Below are 19,088 nucleotides of genomic sequence, written 5' to 3'. Positions count from 1 at the left end.
TCCATTTTTGGAAACAACAACAAAGAAAACAGACATTGGTTGTGGGTTGTTTGGCATGACAACCGCAGGGGAATTAGAAACCAAGTGCTCCTAACAAGGAAGCTGAATAAAAGCCATCCTCCAGATCCTGGGTCTGATACTCAAGGGGAGCTCCTTGGTGAACCTTTGTGTAAATACTTAACACACAGTAATAGTGAAGATGATGTTGATGGTGCTTCATGGAAGAGTGCTGATGACATTGAAAACCCATCGGTACAAGAGAATCAAAGCAGTCAGCAAAGAGAGTGGCAATACTTCAATACAATTGACTGAAATGGTGACAGATTTTGCTGAAAGAACTGATAGTGAACATGAGTTGCTTACAGTTGAAGATTTTGATGATTTTGACTCGGTTTTGGAATCAGAAAATGTGGAAAAGGACAATCAATCCCAGAGAAAGCCAAAGAAGCTTCGAAAGGTTCAAGATTCAAGATTCAAGAGTTTTATTTGTCACATACACAGTTATATACACAATATACAACTGGCAGTGAAATGTAAACAGGTCCGCTCCATGGACAGTGCAAATAACAGTTACAAGAAATTAAAATAGAAATAGAATAAAATTAGAATAAAAAGTATTAACATAAGTAGAATTATAAATAAATCAAGTAAAAGATAAAAATAGGAAATAAGATAAAAATAAAAATATAAAAATATAAAAAATATAAAAAATATAAAAAATAAGTGGATATGATAAGTGAGATAAACTGTAGACTTAGAAATAAGTGGTTAACATAAATATATATATATGTATATATAAAGAAGTATAATGTGCAAGGTTTATTACAGGTTGTTACGCAGTAACAATAGGAAGTAAAGTGCAGTGCAATGGCAGTTCTTGTCTTGTCCAAAAACCTTTAATATTTCAATTGACAAAAAGAAATGGAGAGCAATAAAACCAAGAACAGGTGAACCCTAACTGTGTACTTGCCTTCAAGTATCAACATGTCCGATTGATGCACAGCAGAAAAAGGAATTGTGCCTTTGTAAATATTCGTGCAATTTGCACATTTCCAACGTGCAAAGCTCAGTACACCTTTCTAATGAAGAGAAGACCCACAATCATGCAGAGAACAGTTTTCATGACTGTTTATCGCCGTGGACAAATCTGCCATTTGAAAGAACAGACTCGAAAACGTCAGGCATCCAATGTCCGTAGAGGAAAAAAAAAAAAATCGCAAAAGTCATCCATAAAGGAGTGAGCCAAGTGTACTACAGTAAGCTCAGGAAGACCCCTGTGAAAGAAATTATAGCTGGAAATTTAACACGGTCTCTTAACAGAGACATCTTAAAAGTAATTTCCTCTGAAGAAAAAAAGCATCGCTACATGACAATGTCTTTTTAGAAATGCATCTTACGCAACGAATTATGAAGGAATGTGATACCAACTACCGACATTTGCCAGGTTACATTCAGAACTTCCAGGTGGATCCTTTCAGCTGTCACATGTACACTGGGAATTTCAATCCTAGCGACACATATGAGGAAAAAGTCACCAGTAACCCTATATTTGGATGCCACTGGAAGTGTAGTATCTAAAATACAAGAACAGAAAAAAAGAGTTCTGTACTATGCCCTCATTTTGGCTGGTCAAGGCCATGGCACACCACCTTTGCCCGTTGCTGAAATGCTGTCCAATGACCACACAGTGCCGTCTGTTTCTTACTGGCTGATGAAGTTTGTGCACGACCTGTCAAAGTTCACTACACTGACAATCAGGTATGTAGAAACAGACTATAGTTGGGCACTAATTCAAGCTATTCTACATTCAACAAAGACAGTGTTCTGTCATATCTTGACAGATGTTTTGATGTTTGCCAGGGGAAGGACAATGTGATGGACACCATAAGCTTCACTATCATACACCTTTGTTCAGCCCATGTGCTTAAAGGCCCGGGTATACTTCGGCCGTATAAGTATATATACTCACGGCCGCACACCCCGTCCGCGCGCAGCCCAAATTTCGAGACCGCGCGGATGGTCCGCGTGCAACAGCGCATGCGCCAGCAGTACAGTCTGGTAGAGCATAGGGAAAAAATGTACTGCGCATGCGTCGAACGCGATCATCCGCGCGCATCCGTTGTGTAGTATACTTTGAAAGACGCGCGGACAGGGCTGCGCGCGTGACGCGTCCGGGCGCGGTAAGTGAAGTATACCCGGGCCTTAAGGCTGTGGCCCAGGCCATTTGCAGGCATGTGACAGACAAGGGGCACAGGGAGTTTGTCATTTTTGTGTTCGCAAGATTGCAAAATAGCCAGAGTCTAGATGAAGCAATTGAGATATTTCGGGCTCTTTGCATTGTCCTTCATTCAAGAACAACCACTGCTTCTGTAAAAGAGTGTTAATGCACTTCAAGGACTCATTCAGTGCTTCATCCTGGACATGGACATGTCTGAAAACCGAGTACAGATGAACACTGTGGATGCTAAGGATGAGCAGTCCAGAACAATTGTGGGAAGGTCTCATTTCTCAGCTGTGTTCCGAAGAGCATTTGATGAGGCAACCACCCCAGTCACTGAAGAGGAAGAGTTTCCAGAAGAAAACCTGTACTACAGTCCAAGGATCATTCAAACACTTTTTAACACACACATGGCCATCTTTCCCATGTGGAGTGACCTAAAAAGACATCAGCGGAAGATGGAGGACAAAGACAAGAGAACAAGACACGAGAAACAAACTGCCATGTTGAAGGATGGTTTTCCATCGTCAAACAACACATTCTGATGAAGGCACGCAGACTGCGACCGGGCAACTTTGTCCGTAAAATGTACACTTCTCTGCAAGGAAGGTACATAATGCAACATGGCTTTCCTCAAAAACTACAAAAAAACCCTTGAATTTAAAGGACATTAGTTCCGCAGAGGAATCATGGGCCAAAAAAGAGGAACAGACTGGTTCTTCTAAGCTGGGACAGTCCAAGTTTTATTCTGTCCCACCACTGATACCAGGGCCAAAAAAAAACAGCCAAGGAAGGCCTTAAGTCATGGCACGACTGCAGTAGATCAAGCAAGTGAAAAGGAATTCAAAGTGTCAAGCACTGATATCTCCACCATTGCAGTCACAGAAACGGATACAAAAGAGAAACCTACAACTTCAAAGCTTGGAGAGGCTACATCTTCTCCTAATAAACAGCAGCCAGAGAAGCCTAAAAAGCATGACAATGGCAATTCACCAAATGGAAGTGGAACAAAATTCAAAACGCCCAGCATTGAGAAGGTAGATTCAGGGCCGGCCCGTGGCATAGGCAGAATAGGCAAATGCTAGGGGCGCCAGTCATCTATAGGGGCGCCAAAATTTATTACTGATACTATTTTATTCATATTAATTTGAAATATTACCAAATAAAGCGCAAAAAAACTTAACTAAGTCCCCGCATCTTCCCGGTCCGCCTCATCAATCTCCCCCGCTGAGCTACTTGAAGTGCGTCAGAAATATAACGCGCGATCAGTTTAACTTATGGAATTTGTTGTGTCGCGCCGCCTCTCGCCGCATCTGATACAGACAGGATTGCTTTCATTGTTTAGGGCGCTTGGCCGCTCGCGCCAGGTTTAGACACGGTTAAAGTTGCCTGATTATTTATGACGGATTGCCGAATTGTAGTGTCAAAAAAGACAGAAGCCCTCTGATGCAGGCAAGATAAGGGATACACTGCAAAAAATTATATTCTTACTTAGTGTGTTTGTCTTGTTTCTAGTCTAAATATCAAAAAATTCTTAAATCAAGATGCATTTACTAGATAAGTAAAATTATATTTTGTCTTAAAACAAGCTAAATTATCTGCCAATGGGGTGAGAAAAATAATTTTGTTTCTGATTTAAAGTTTTTTTTCTTGTTTCTATCCCAAACAGAAATAAGATAATTCTTCTCACCCCATTTGACAGATAATTTTGCTTGTTTTAAGCAAAAACTCACTTCATTTGGATTTTTCACCCCAGAAAACAAGGAAAAATATGTCATTTTACTAGTAAATATATCTTGATTTAAGAATTTTTTGATATTTGGACTGGAAACAAGAAAACAAAATACTAAATAAGAAGAGCATTTTTTGCAGTGTAAAGACAGAGGTAGGCTAATGAATGAACAGTTTATCTAAATGCATAGTAGTAAAATACTAATGTTCGCTAATTAATTCCAGTTTTATATATGCAAGCAGCCGTTCTGGGCTCTCCAGAGGCCACAGACAGTGTGGTTTTATAAAAATAAAAAAATTATGTAATATCACTTTTTTAGTAGCCTAATGTTTTTATTCTGCCATTGTGCAGTTTTAAGGGGACATATGGCAATTTTAAAATGTATTTGCCCAAATTAGTAATGATATTTATTTAAAATGGCAACATTTTATGTAAATTTCACATTAAATATCTAAATTTCTCAGTTTAATTCATGGTGAAAACATGAATGTGCTTAGTTTAGTGGAAGATTGCTGCCATCTACTGGAAAACAAACACTTTTGCTAGTTCTCAATAGTTTGTGCATGAATGCCAGATGCACTCTTGCTATTTTAGCTGTAATGTGGCGTAGGTGCTATTTTTGTATAGTTTAACTATCATCAGCCTTTAAATGTTTTTTAATAATAATAATGTCATGAACATAATGATGGGGTAGAATGGACTGGACATCATATAAAACAACAATAAAATAAATTTAAAAAACATCAATGCATTACAAAAATAAAACAGTACCAGTGTTTCCACAACTGAGACTGATAACATGTAGTGCTAAACCTTGATACAAGGGGCACCAAGTAAAATCTTGCCTAGGGCAGCAAATTGGTCAGGGCCAACCCTGGGTAGATTTGTCCACCCTGACCACCGTAAGAGCTACTGGACCTGATACTTACACTCATAAGGGCAAGGATGCTGCAGCTACTTTGGAGACAACACTACTACATGTACAAGAGGAAGTATGTAAAATTCACAATACATATATTTATAATATTAGTCTTAAATTGTACATTACAGTATTGTAAAAAATGTATATAAAATTGTCTTGACTTTGTAAATACAGCCAGAAGAACTATGGGAAAAGAGTGGCTGTGAAGTGGTTATTGCTGTCAAAAAAAATGCAAACAGATGTCTCTTAGACACAAAGACTTACTTACATTGAAGCCTCACAATCTTTTGAATGGAGAGGTTAGTACAACTTTTCCTGTTCTTAAACGATTAATGATTTATTTTCAAATTGACCGATTTTCAGTACTGAACCTAGAAAAATGAAACTGTTTAATGTTTTCCAGACAATAGAATACTATATTCATGCCTATATGAATAAAAGTGCAAGCACAAAAAGAATGTACATACTAAACCACTACACCGTAGGTGTAATAATGTTTGGAAAAATACCCCAAATTACACGACAAAGCTTGAGGAAAGTAAGTAAAGTTCCACAGCATAAAACATAACCAATGCAATTTTAATTACAATAGGTGATATTGAAGAATGGACTCACAGATCTGCCATAATACTACAACACATTTTGAAGTAATAATTAGAATGTATGTTGTCCAGTAGTGTGATTACAGTTAGTGTTATGTTTCTTTATGGTAAAGTATTTGTAGTAATGATAAGAGTATTCTGCACGTTATGTATGTTACTACAGCCAGTTAATCTGCAAATGTATAACACAGCATGTTTTATATTAAGTGTAATAGTTTCAATTTCTTAACTTCGAAAATTATGATGGTGCAGTGGGATTTGTCAATGTACATGAAAATCACTGGAAGCTTGTGGCAAGCAAAACTATTTATAAATTAAACATTTGACTCATTCCATAGATTTAGTATTGTTAATTAAATGCATTCATTATTGCTATGTGTAAAACTGTACAGGAGGTTGTATGATGAACTAGGGCTGGGCGATATATTGGAGGACATTGTTATTTTCATCTCGTCAGTAAAGCCGGTTCCTTGATTAGTAGTAAATCGCCATCACCTGCTTTCAGATGGAGCGGCATTTACTACCATAAGTTCACTGACAAGCTGAGCCATATCGCATTAATTAACGCAGGCGATACGTCTGTGATCATGAAGGGGAAATTGCCCCGGTTGTCAGTGAACTAACGTTACGAAACTAGTGAAAACTTCACTTCCAGTGAAACTATCTAAATCAAAACATTCATTTGGCATTTGATTTAAAAATAGTATATAAACCATGTGAGTTTGCAAGTTTACCTAGCATGATGGCTGGTTAGCTTTACTAGCGATTAGCAAGCAAATAATATAATACACACTCATTCCTGAATATGAGTGCCATTTTTTAACGTTTAATCTTCAGTGATGCTGAACTTGTTCATCTGACCCAAACATTGGAGTGTCCGTGCTCAACTAAACTAGCCATAAGGCGGAGGCGGTATCATGCAGGTGAACCGAACAATGGTGTAATGATTCAGTTCGACTCCCAAGACAAGACGATGCTCACCCGACTGGCCAATAGGAACGTGGCCCCGCCCATGACACAATTCTCACAGTGAAAGCAAAATCTGACACGAGAGCAAGAAATTGCATCGAGAGCAAAGAAAGGCGTTTCGAGAGAAACACTTTTTTTTTTAGAGAAAATGTTTTCACACTGATAGCAAAAAAATATATATTTGAGAGTTTTTTTCAAAGTATTTTGAGAGAGATTGTTTTTCTCAGAAATAATTTCTAAAATTTCAAATGTATATTTTTTTATGTTCTATGAGAAAATACTTTCTCTCAAAACTTTTTTTTAGTCTCAAATATTATTATTTTTTGCTATTGGTATGAAAACTTTTCCCTCAAACTTTTTTTCTTCTCTCGGATCATTTATTTTATCGCATGTAATAAAGACACAATTCTCTCTCCATACAATGCAGCGATTGGCTGGAGTCAAGACAGCAACGTAATGACATCATATAATTAAAAAAGCCACCTGGCAAAAACTTGGCAAATTACACACAAACCCCACGAATATCTGGACCTTTATAAGGAAACAGCCAAACGACCAAACCAACATACAAGTTATAATAGATCAATGATAAATGTTTTTTTTAACATGATTACCAATTATTTATATTCACGATTTTATACAGTATTTGTAACGTGACAGTATTAAAGTTTCTTAAGGGTCAAGATCAAATTCTCTGCATCAAGCCATCCCATAATATCCGTCATCACTTAAATTAATGCACGGCTCAGATTAACTGTACAACATGTGTGTAAACCTCCAATAAAATTATAAAGTAATTATTCCATCACAAATAAATCACTCAATCAAGCGGCTGTGGCTATAGTATTATACACAACATTATAATATTATATACATTCTCATATACATATACAATTTAAAATGTGTATATTATTATTATTTAAAGTGATTATTATTGCCCCTGGTTCAGGAATGAACTCTTGTAATAAAGTAGCAGTGGCTGGGACAGATTTTAAGTATCACCTCAAGATGCGATCTAATCCTGTTTACATGAAATAAGCCGCTCGAGCAGGTTTAAGCTCACGGACCTGTTGCTATGACAGCAAGTCCAGGATGAGCGTCGAAGAACCAAACAATCCAAGATCATGCCAAATCGTCAACAATCAAATCCAGCTAACTGAGTTACCGGGGTACGAAGAACGGGCCCCAGGTGGGGGAGATGCTCATAAAGATCTGTTGGTAAACATTTGCTGTCATCCCCCCAAAGATAGGCGTGACCATTTGGGCATGAGAAAAGTTAAACCAAAAGCTGCATAAATATTTGGGTCCTAAATGTGTATTGTTCTTCTGTTCTGGTTGAGTATTTAAATGGAATTGGAACACCACTCAAGGAAGCATCTGTAATCAGAACTTCCCACCCTGTTGCTGAGTGTCTCTATTGCCAACAATTTTTACCATTATACTACTTTATAAACCCTTAAACCATTATAATACTAGCATTATCTGTGTCCTACATGTTCCACTCAACCCTGTGACTTCTGACGCGAGTTTCATCCTTTAAAAAAAGAGCATTTCTTAAAACTTTGACACACAGGAAGTGACATCATCTGGACCCTTCCTACAGCATGATGGGAGGACAAGAAAATAATCTCAATCCATGGTCTCAGTTTTGAGACAAACTGTACAGTGTTGACCGCATTCATCAACCCTGTTACCAAAGTTACTGTGAGAAGAATAATCTCTAGAACTATGAGTAACTTCTATAAGAGAAACTTTATCATGAATGAATGAAGAATAAACACCAACCTCTTTGTTCTTCAGGATCTTCAGTGTGTTTCATTCTGCAGGTTCTGGATCACTCGTGTTCTCACTGTCCTCTTTAATAAACTGATTTCAGCTCTTCCTGATGATGCGCTGATGCTCGTCTTCTGATGGGAATATTCCAGCATTTATTGATGAACTGATATGGGAGGAGCTTCACTAGTGATGTCACTGCAGTGGGAGGAGCATCACTGATGATTTGACTGATGTGGGAGGAGCTTCACTGAAGAAAAAATGTGTCAGTTACTGAGTTTGTTATATACTAATTGAAACATCTAAGAATTTGTGTACTTTTTGTTTTGTAATTTGTTTTTATATACTTCTGTTATTGTTCTTGTCATGGCAAATTTTCTCTGAAAAAAGTATCTCTGAATAAGAGACATTTTTGTACATTTACTAAATGGTTTATTCTTTTGCAAAAGAAGAGTCAACAGTCACACAGCCATCATCAGTGTCTCCAGACTAAACTCTCAGTCCCTTCTTCTTCCCTCTCTAAGCTCAATGTCAGCATTCGGATTCTTCTGTAGTTTTCCACACATGGTCAACGTTTGAAGCTCATACACAAATAACACCATATATACAAAACACATACTCTCGCTCTTCCAATGAAATGAGCTTTAAGTGTGACTTTACAGGAGCTTTGAAGACATCATCATAATAAATGAGGAACTATTGAGATGAAATAAAGAGTCTTTTCAGCAGCTCTGTTAATATTGATGAGCCTCAGACTATCAACACTCATTCAACAAGACATTCAGGATCATCAGCAGATCATCTCACTTTATTCAGACTGTTTGCTCTTACAAACACATTATTCCACTCAGGATATATGACAGAAGGCTATTAAACTGCTCTACTGAGAGACAATGCTGTTATTTATGGCTAATACATCAGTAATGTAAAGAAGGCCACCCTCTCAAATGGACTCTTCCAAACTCCCCCACCTCTGCTGGTGATTTGGACTGCTCCAGAGAACCAGAGATCAGAGAGTGAGGATGCAGAGATGTGCTTGTTTTTTTTTTTTACATATTTTTATTATTATTTTATATTTTATACAAATTTTACATTTAGATGTGTTTTTACTATTAGAAGTGTTCATTTTACTTAGATGTGTTTTTACTTATAGATGTGAATTTTACTTAGATGTGAATCTTTTATAGATGTGAATCTTTTACTTCTAGAGGTGTTTACTTCTTCATGCTGTCCCGACAGCGCAAACCGGACCACATCGCACTCAAGTCCCCACGCGACAGCGCTCCGTGCACAGGTGCAGCCGTGGCGTTGACCATTCTAGCCTGCGCCTGTTGAAGCGCATCGGACCATCGGCTAACGACGAGCTAACCCTCCAGATGGCCTTGATACACGTGCGGTCCCTGGCAAGCAAAACTTTCATGCTCAACAACTTCTTTATCTCCCGGGAGCTTGACTTTATGTTTCTGTGTGAGACCTGGGTCTCCACCGGCGAAAATACGCCATTCTCTGAACTCCTTCCACCGGACTGTAGCTTTTTAAATCCCCCCCGAGCGACTGGGAGAGGCGGAGGCGTCGCCTCTGTTTACAAGTCGTGGTTTCACTATCGGCAGATTCAGCACGCTGGTTTTGCTAGCTTTGAGCTGCAACTGTTTGAAATTATTCAGCCTTGCACCGTTTTGTGTGCAGTGGTGTATCGCCCTCCTAAATTCAACAGAGAATTTATCCATGACTTTGCTGAATTTTTGTCTGGGCTTATGGTTAAATATGATCACATATTAATAAGTGGTGATTTTAATGTCCATGTTTGTCGTGAGTCACAGCCTCTGACTCTGGACTTTCTGAACCTCCTTGACTCATTCAGTCTTAAGCAATCTGTCGCTGGCCCAACGCACGAAAAGGGTCACACACTAGATCTCGTGTTATCCTATGGTGTTTCTGTCTCTGTGAATGAAATCTGTGCTATGTCTTTCTCCGATCACTCCCCTATTCTGTTCACTGTGTCAGTCCCATCCTCAGGTAGTACCCCCAGTGTCCCCAAGCGGGTCTCGCGCATGCTCACTTCCTCGACTGCTGGGCAATTTTCAGCCGCTTTCAATGTCTCCCCTTTGTGTAGGCTGTCACTGAGCTTTAGCAATGATTATACTGCTGATGAGCTTCTTTCTATGTTCTCATCAGCTTGCACTGGCATTCTGGATTCTGTTGCCCCTTTCAAGGCCAAACGTACAAAAGCACAATCAACACCATGGTTTAACGACACAACACGTGACCTCAGACGTGCCTGTAGGCGGGCGGAGCGCAAGTGGCAGAAGAACCGCCTCCACGTGTCCCTCCAAATCCTCCGAAGTTGCTTGGTGGAATACCACCGAGCGGTTAAAACCGCCAAATCACAGTATATTTCCACACTGGACTCCAGAAATAGTCACAAACCCCAGGTTCTCTTCAATACACAAAATTCTCTCATAAATCCCCGTAATGAATCACATGTTGTGCCCTCACCCGCCCTCTGTGAAAGCTTTCAAAAATTCTTTATTGTAAAGATTGCAGCGCTCAGGCCTTCTGATACCTCCACCACCCCACTCCCCATCCCTCACCCCCTCCCCCAGCCAGCTGTCCTCATGCAGTTTGAGCCCATTACCCTATCCTCCCTTTCTGATGCAGTCGGACATCTGCAGCCCTCCAACTGCCCCTCCGACTGTCTGCCCTCCCGTTTACTCAAGGATGCTATAGTTCTTGACACGGTTGCCCCTGCTCTTCTACGGCTTATTAACGCCATCCTGTCCTCTGGGTGCGTCCCGGATGCCTTCAAGCATGCCGTGGTGCAGCCACTACTAAAGAAGCCAAACCTTGACCCCTCTATCCTGTCTAATTTCAGGCCTATCTCCAAACTACCCTTTCTGTCTAAAATCCTTGAGCGAGAAGTTTACGTTCAGCTCCACTCGTTTTTATCTCATAACAACTTCTACGAGAAATTCCAGTCCGGCTTTGGAACAGCACACAGCACTGAGACAGCTCTCCTGAGAGTACTTAATGACCTGCTCCTAGCCATTGACGCAGGTAGCCCTGTGATCCTAGTGCTTTTAGATCTCACAGCAGCCTTTGACTCGGTGGATCACAGGATTCTGCTGTCTCGGCTTGAGCATCTCGTAGGCATCAAAGGCACAGCCCTGAAGTTTTTCCAGTCCTAACTGGCTGACAGGAGCTTCTCGGTCCAGTTGGGAGATTCCACATCTTCTGTTGCCCCCCTCATCTGTGGGGTCCCTCAAGGCTCTATACTAGGTCCCATCCTATTTTTGTTGTACATTTTACCCCTGGGGGAAATTATGGCCAAACACAGCATCTCCTTCCACTTATATGCCGACGACGTCCAGCTGTATCTCCCCATTAAGTCTGATGGACAGGCTGCACTCCATCCGTTGCTTGACTGTCTGTCTGACATCAAGGCATGGATGGGTGCAAACTTCCTCAACCTCAACGAGAGTAAGACCGAATTAATTATTTTCGGCAAAACTTCCCCGGCCTTCTCCACTGATGCCCTGGGTCCTCTTGCCTCTAACTTCAGGCCCTCTGTCAGAAATCTTGGGGTGATCTTTGACAGCGCCTTCAAGTTCGAGTAGCAGGTCAGTGCAGTAGTCAGGAAAAGCTTTTTCCTCCTGAGAACCATAGCTAAGACCAAAGCCTACCTGTCCCAGAGTGATCTAGAGAGAGTCATCCATGCATTCATAACCTCTCAACTGGACTATTGCAACGCTCTATACACTGGCATTGACCGTTCCCAGCTCCGCCGCCTGCAGTTGGTTCAGAACTCAGCCGCTCGGCTCCTCACCTGTACAAAAATTTTTTTTGGATTTTCTTGACCAAGATGGCGGCGCGAGTAGATCGCGAGGCTCTGGTTCTCTCCAGATTCTGCAATTTTGCGGTATTTTTCCTGTTCTTCTCGGGTCTGTTCGCACAGAACAGTTGTGCCTTTACATCGTACACCCGCGCTGAGCTTTTGGATATTGGTTTGCGAATTTCCGACAGTTTTATGGACAATCTACAACTCCTTCCTGAGATCGCTAAGACACCGGTGACTCTGCACTCTACCCGGCCGGGCGGAAGTGCACGCAGACGGCGGCGTGATCGTAAACAAAGGCGGGGGAGACGTGGAGGAACGCGTGCTAAGCTAACGCTTACTCCTCATCGGCTCTCTTTACCCAGCATTTTCCTTGCCAATGTACGGTCGCTAGTGAACAAAATGGAGGAGATTCGACTCAGCATCACACACAGTAAGAAACTTTTGAACTGTAACGTCCTAATATTCACGGAAACCTGGTTAAACAGCGGAATACCGGACACCGCTATCGAGCTAGCGGGACGCCACACACTCCGGGCGGATAGAACATTAGATGGCTCCGGGAAGAGCAGAGGGGGCGGATTGTGCATTTATATTAACAAAGCTTGGTGCACAAACTCTGCTATTGTTGGGAGTCATTGTTCAGCTAACCTGGAGTTTCTCATGGTTAAATGTAGACCGTTTTATCTACCCCGGGAGTTCACCTCCACCATTATCACAGCAGCCTATATTCCACCCGATGCTGATGCCAAGCTTGCCATGAAAGAACTTCACGCAGCCATCAGTAAACAACAGACTGATCACCCGGAAGCTGCGTTTATTGTTGCAGGTGACTTTAATCACTCAAACTTAAAGTCAGTGCTACCCAAGTTTCACCAGCATGTTTCCTGCCACACCAGAGGAAACAAAACCTTAGACCATGTCTACACAAACATGGCCGGAGCTTACGTTGCGACACCCCTCCCCCACCTGGGACAGTCAGACCACCTCTCTTTGTTTCTCAGACCCAAATATTCACCCCTCATCAACCGCGTGAAGCCATCAATAAAAACCATCAAGGTGTGGCCTTCGGGGGTTGATTCCACACTCCAGGAAAGGTTTCTAAACAGACTGGAGTATGTTTGCTTCTCAAGCCACCAGTGGCGCTCACACGGACATTGACTCCTACACCTCCTCAGTATTGGATCATATCAATACCACCATCGACAGTGTTACAACCCAGAAACAGATCACCACATACCCAAATCAGAAGCCTTGGATGAACAGGGAAGTACGACTCCTGTTGAAGTCACGCAACACTGCCTTCAGATCAGGAGATGCACAAGCCTACAGCGCATCCAGGGCAAACCTGAAGAGGGGCATCAAAAAGGCCAAGCACTGCTACAAGCTTAAGATTGAGGGTCACTTTTCCAACTCTGACCCTCGACGCATGTGGCAGGGCATCCAGGCCATCAGTGACTACAAACCCCCCCACTCCACCCCCGCAGCCACTGATGTCAACTTCCTGAATGAGCTAAATTACTTTTATGCTCGTTTTGAAAGAGACAACAGAGAAACTGCCACCAAGCTCAAACCCTCAGCTGACCACCCACCAATCACACTCTCCTCCACAGATGTCTGCAAGGCACTGAGCCGGATCAGCGCGCACAAGGCTGCTGGACCAGACAACATCCCTGGACGTGTGCTCAGGGCATGTGCGGAGCAGCTCGCTGGGGTTTTTACAGACATTTTCAACCTGTCTCTCGCCCAAGCAGCTGTACCATCATGCTTTAAACGCACTTCCATTGTGCCAGTGCCGAAACACTCCAGCCCGAGGTGCCCTAATGACTACCGCCCTGTAGCACTCACACCCATCGTCATGAAGTGCTTTGAGCGGCTGGTCCTGGAACACCTAAAAGACTCTATACCATCCACATTGGACTCACACCAGTTTGCCTACCGCAGCAATAGGAGCACAGAGGATGCCGTTTCCATGGCACTGCACTCTGTGCTCACCCATCTGGACAGTAAAAACACTTATGCACGCATGCTGTTTGTTGACTTCAGCTCAGCATTCAACACTGTCATCCCATCCAAGTTAATTGCCAAACTTGGAGACCTGGGCATCAACACTTCAATGTGTAACTGGATTTTGGACTTCCTAACTGACAGACCCCAGAATGTTCGATCAGGATCCACCTGCTCCACATCCATCACTCTTAACACTGGTGTACCACAGGGCTGTGTGCTAAGTCCGTTTCTCTACTCCCTCTTCACCTCCGACTGCAAGCCTGTGTATGGAACTAATTCCATCGTCAAGTTTGCGGACGACACTACGGTGATTGGTCTCATCAGCAACAACGATGAGACTGCCTACAGGGAGGAGATCCAGCACCTGGCCACATGGTGCGCTGATAATAACCTGCTCCTCAACACCACCAAAACGAAGGAGCTCATCGTGGACTTCAGGAAGGAGTCAAGAGGCACACACGACACCATCCACATCAATGGAATGGCTGTTGAGCGTGTCTCCAGTTTCAAGTTCCTGGGGACCCACATCTCGGCGGACATGTCGTGGACGACCAACACCTCCAGCCTGGTCAAGAAGGCTCACCAGCGCCTCTTCTTCCTGAGGACACTGAGGAAGAATCAGCTCTCCTCGGCTATCCTGGTGAACTTCTACCGCTGCGCAATAGAAAGCATCCTGACCAACTGTGTGGCAGTGTGGTATGGGAGCTGCTCTGTTGCGGAGCGCAAGGCACTGCAGCGGGTGGTGAAAACTGCCCAGCGCATCACAGGAACTCCACTGCCTGCCATCGAACACATCCAGAGGAAACGCTGTCTGCATCGAGCTCGCAGCATCCTCAAGGACTCCTCTCACCCAGCCCACAGACTGTTTTCTCTCCTGCCCTCCGGCAGGCGTTTCAGGATCCACCGGACCAGGACCAGCAGACTTAAGAACAGTTTTTTCCCCAGAGCTGTCTCTTTACTGAACTCAAACCCCCGTTGATCCACTTCCCTCATAAACTGCGAACTCTCCTACCTCACATCTGCCTTCACTTTGTTATTTGCACTACCGACTGTTTATTACAGTAACAACTGTTTACTTATGCATTCTGCACCACCATACCGTAACTGGATTATGCTCATCTGCACTGCCGACTGTATTTACAGTAACAATGTTTACATTTGCATTTTGCACCGTACTTCTAACTGGAATATGCAACCACTTTTCACTGCACTTTTACACTTTCTTTCGGATAGCTCTGTCCATAATTTATTGTACTAACTTAATCCACTGCTATATTCCTCATATTAGCCTAACATATTATTGTATACCTCTAACTGTAAAATTCTGTTCAAGTAATAACCGTCTGTATATTTATTCATAGTACATAGTCACCTGTAAATTCTGTTTATAGTAATAGCCATCTGTATATTATATTCATAGTACATATTCACCTGTAAATTCTGTTTATAGTAATAGCCATCTGTATATTATATTCATAGTACATATTCACCTGTAAATTCTGTTTATAGTAATAGCCATCTGTATATTATATTCTAGTACATATTCACCTGTAAATTCTGTTTATAGTAATAGCCATCTGTATATTTATTCACTGTATATATTCATCTGTAAATTCAGTTCTACTTATAGTAATAACCATCTCTCTACTTATACATATTTATATATATTCAGAACATTTTTATGTCCTGCACTTACGCAACCATTGTATATCCTGCACTTGCTGCTATTGCACTTCTGGTTAGACCTAAACTGCATTTCGTTGCCTTGTACTTGTGTAATGACAATAAAGTTGAATCTAATCTAATCTAATCTAAAAGCGAGAACATATCACCCCAGTCCTCGCTTCGCTCCACTGGCTCCCCATCCGATACCGCATTGATTTTAAACTGCTTCTGACTGTCTACAAATCCCTCCATGGTCTGGCCCCCACGTACCTATCTGATCTTCTCCACCACCACATTCCCTCTAGAGCACTACGGTCAGCTGACCAACTGCTGTTGGAAGTGCCCAAGTCCAGGCTAAAAACCAAGGTAGACAGAGCCTTTGCAGTAGCAGCCCCAGACTCTGGAACTGCCTCCCCCTCCACATCCGTGCAGCCCACTCTCTAAATATTTTTAAGTCTCTTTTAAAGACCCACCTTTTTTCTCTTGCCTTTGATTAGTGTCTCCTTTTTACGTGCCAGCGCATTGTGCACTCTGGCCACCCTTTCAAATGTTCTTTTGTACATTATTTTAATTCCTGCAGTTATTGTTTTGTTGCCCTTTTTGATTTATCTATTGTCTTTTTAGTTATTATTATTATTATTTCTCCTTTGACTTCCTTTGCCTATTGCACTTATCACTTTATTGTGAAGCACTTTGGTGTGGCTCAGCCGTCTGTAAATGTGCTATAGAAATAAAATTTGACTTGTCTTGACTTGTATCATTTGTTAACATTGAACATTTAACATTGAACATGTATTTGTACTCATGAAGCATTTAAAGAAATATAATCATATAATCATTGTTAAAGAATATGTAACCAAGCTTTTAGAAATGCATAAGTTAGAGCAAGCTTGCAGGAACAAATTGTTCTGAGTGATAGAAAACTCAGTAGCAAGGAAACTGTGTAGTGCAAAAGGTCAGAAATGACATATTGTACTTTAAGTGTGACAAGTATGTGCGCAGCTCCGATCAGAATAGCAATAGGCAGAATGTGTGAAAATGATGTAGCTTAAAAACAGGAACTTTTGCAGAAGTGGATATTGTGCTGTCTAGTGAGAATTTATGTTAGACAAGGGGGTCTTGAATAAAGATGTTTCCTTTAAAGGTAAACAAGACTGGATGCAGCCGACTCAGGATGTGTGAAGGGTATATAATGATGCCAAGGGGAACTAACTTTGCTCTTCTCATGACAGACATTCTCTGTATGTGAACTGCCAATTTCTTGCAAGAAATAAAACCATTTTTGATACTTTGACTTTTCAAAGGTTTGCATTTGTGTCCTCCCTCCTCATTTTTCGAATAGAATTATTTCCACAACATTTATCACTGTCATTATGTGCACTGTGGAGCTTCTGTCACTACAACAAATTCCTAGTATGCGTAAACATACCTGGCAATAAAGCTCATTCTGATTAATCACGACACATTCCTTTGCATAAATACACTCTGTATCTGCCTGTTGCCAGGCAGACGTTTCCTCTTTTACAGTTTCGCTGTGCTAGGCGTTTTCCTGTTATTCAGTTTCAGCGAAACTAAGCAGAACTTAATGTTCTCTGAAGCTTACTTAATAAGGCATTGGTTAAACTCCATATTTGCTAATGCATGCATTAAAATACAAATTTCCATCACTTTGTTAATTTTTAAACAACCAAAGATACTTAAATATTAGTTATAAGCAGCATATTAAATAGCATGTTAAAGAAATAGATATAACCCTGAATATATGAATATAAACTCAATCAATGTTTATGCTCTCGCACTGCAGCGATTATTGTGCGTGGGGTTAACTGCGCATGCGTCTCACTTGTGAGACTAACATTCCCTGAGACACAGTTTCAGATCTACACAATATAATATAAGTGCACATCAAATACTTCCCCGATAAAGAGCACAGGAAGATTATATGGCATTAAGACAATGTATTTAGGCGACAAGATATTGTGCAAACAGAGTTATTAATGTAAACATTCAGACGCTCCTTAATGTCTCTTAGCAATATAGTAATCACTAATGAAGAGAAGATACTTACACACAATCCACAAAGTCTGTCCCTTCTGACTACTTTAACTGTTAATAACTAAACACAAGCACATCTCTGCATCCTCACTCTCTGATCTCTGGTTCTCAGTCCAAATCACCAGCAGAGGTGGGGGAGTTTGGAAGAGTCCATTTGAGAGGGTGGCCTTCTTTACATTACTGATGTTTTAGCCATAAATAACAGCATTGTCACTCAGTAGAGCAGTTTAATAGCCTTCTGTCATATATCCTGAGTGGAATAATGTGTTTGTAAGAGCAAACAGTCAGAATAAAGTGAGATGATCTGCTGATGATCCTGATTGTCTTGTTGAATGAGTGTTGATAGTCTGAGGCTCATCAATATTAACAGAGCTGCTGAAAAGACTCTTTATTTCATCTCAATAGTTCCTGTTTTCACCTCATTTATTTACATTTACATTTAGTCATTTAGCAGACGCTTTTATCCAAAGCGACTTACAAATGAGAGCAATAGAAGCAGCTAGAACAGTCAAGGGCAGGGTTCCCCAAACTACTCTGAACCAGAGTCCTGCACGGGCGGGTACCCGACGGGTGATCTGCGAATATTGCTGAAACGGGTGAAAAAAACATCCTAACTGTGTCGGATACGGGTGCGGGTCAGACAAGGGACAAACACCGGTCTAAACACGGGTTTCGTGCAAACGAATATATTTATAAAAATATTTGCATGTATATTGTAGATGTGTTCCTAAAAAAAGTATGCATATTTTTAGGAACACATCTACAAAAATGTGCCTTGCCTGTATTTCAAGTTGATAAAATAATTTCAAATCCATATTAGTTTATTTGTGGCCGTGCGGCGCGCGCGTGCCCTCCTAGGAGATTCACAACCGCGCGCGATCTGCCTGCACTGCAGTCGTCGAGATGATCCTGAGGAGTTGAAAAAAAGATAGCCGCAAATGTGGAACTTCATCGCTGAGGAAGCACGCCGATAACTGTGGTAACAAACCAAGCACACGCAGTTCTAGCGAACAGTATTTTTCAATAGGGGACAGAACTGAAGGTGCTCGTAGAGATGATAAGGACACATAACCATGTTTGACAGCTCTGAAGTTGTCCTTGTGTTAATGGTCGTGTAATAACTTCTGTATGCTGGCAATAAACATTTTTGAAAGATTTTAAATCTATTCATCAAACTAAAAATCTAATGTTTAGCATAACATGACTCTGCTGCTGGAATTAAGTGTGAAGGAAATTTTACATTTGTTTTTGACTCTTAGATGTGTTTTTACTATTAGAAGTGTTCATTTTACTTAGATGTGTTTTTACTG

At 41.3% G+C, this 19,088-nt stretch overlaps 1 protein-coding gene across 2 annotated transcripts in view; it reads right to left on the bottom strand.

Moving 5' to 3' along the window:
- LOC307132110 (uncharacterized protein) overlaps nucleotides 1-17,893 on the bottom strand; it is a 32,602-nt gene extending 14,709 nt beyond the window's left edge. The window contains exons 1-3 of one of the 2 annotated variants that reach the window (XM_079826260.1): nucleotides 17,792-17,851; nucleotides 11,897-12,039; nucleotides 8,229-8,466 (exon numbers count right to left, since the gene is read on the bottom strand). In XM_079826260.1, coding sequence (XP_079682386.1) covers nucleotides 8,229-8,262 — 34 coding nt within the window. In that variant the 5' untranslated portion in view covers nucleotides 8,263-8,466; nucleotides 11,897-12,039; nucleotides 17,792-17,851. Of the gene's footprint in view, nucleotides 1-8,228; nucleotides 8,467-11,896; nucleotides 12,040-17,791 lie in introns of both variants that reach the window. The other variant, XM_079826259.1, reaches the window with a different exon arrangement.
- Between the last annotated feature and the right edge of the window lie 1,195 nt (nucleotides 17,894-19,088).

The sequence above is a fragment of the Gobio gobio genome (genome assembly GCF_949357685.1).
Source record: "Gobio gobio genome assembly, chromosome: 1".
NCBI lineage: Eukaryota > Metazoa > Chordata > Actinopteri > Cypriniformes > Gobionidae > Gobio > Gobio gobio.
The sequence above is the reverse complement of the archived record's forward strand: the minus strand, read 5'-3'. Positions and strand labels throughout refer to the sequence as shown.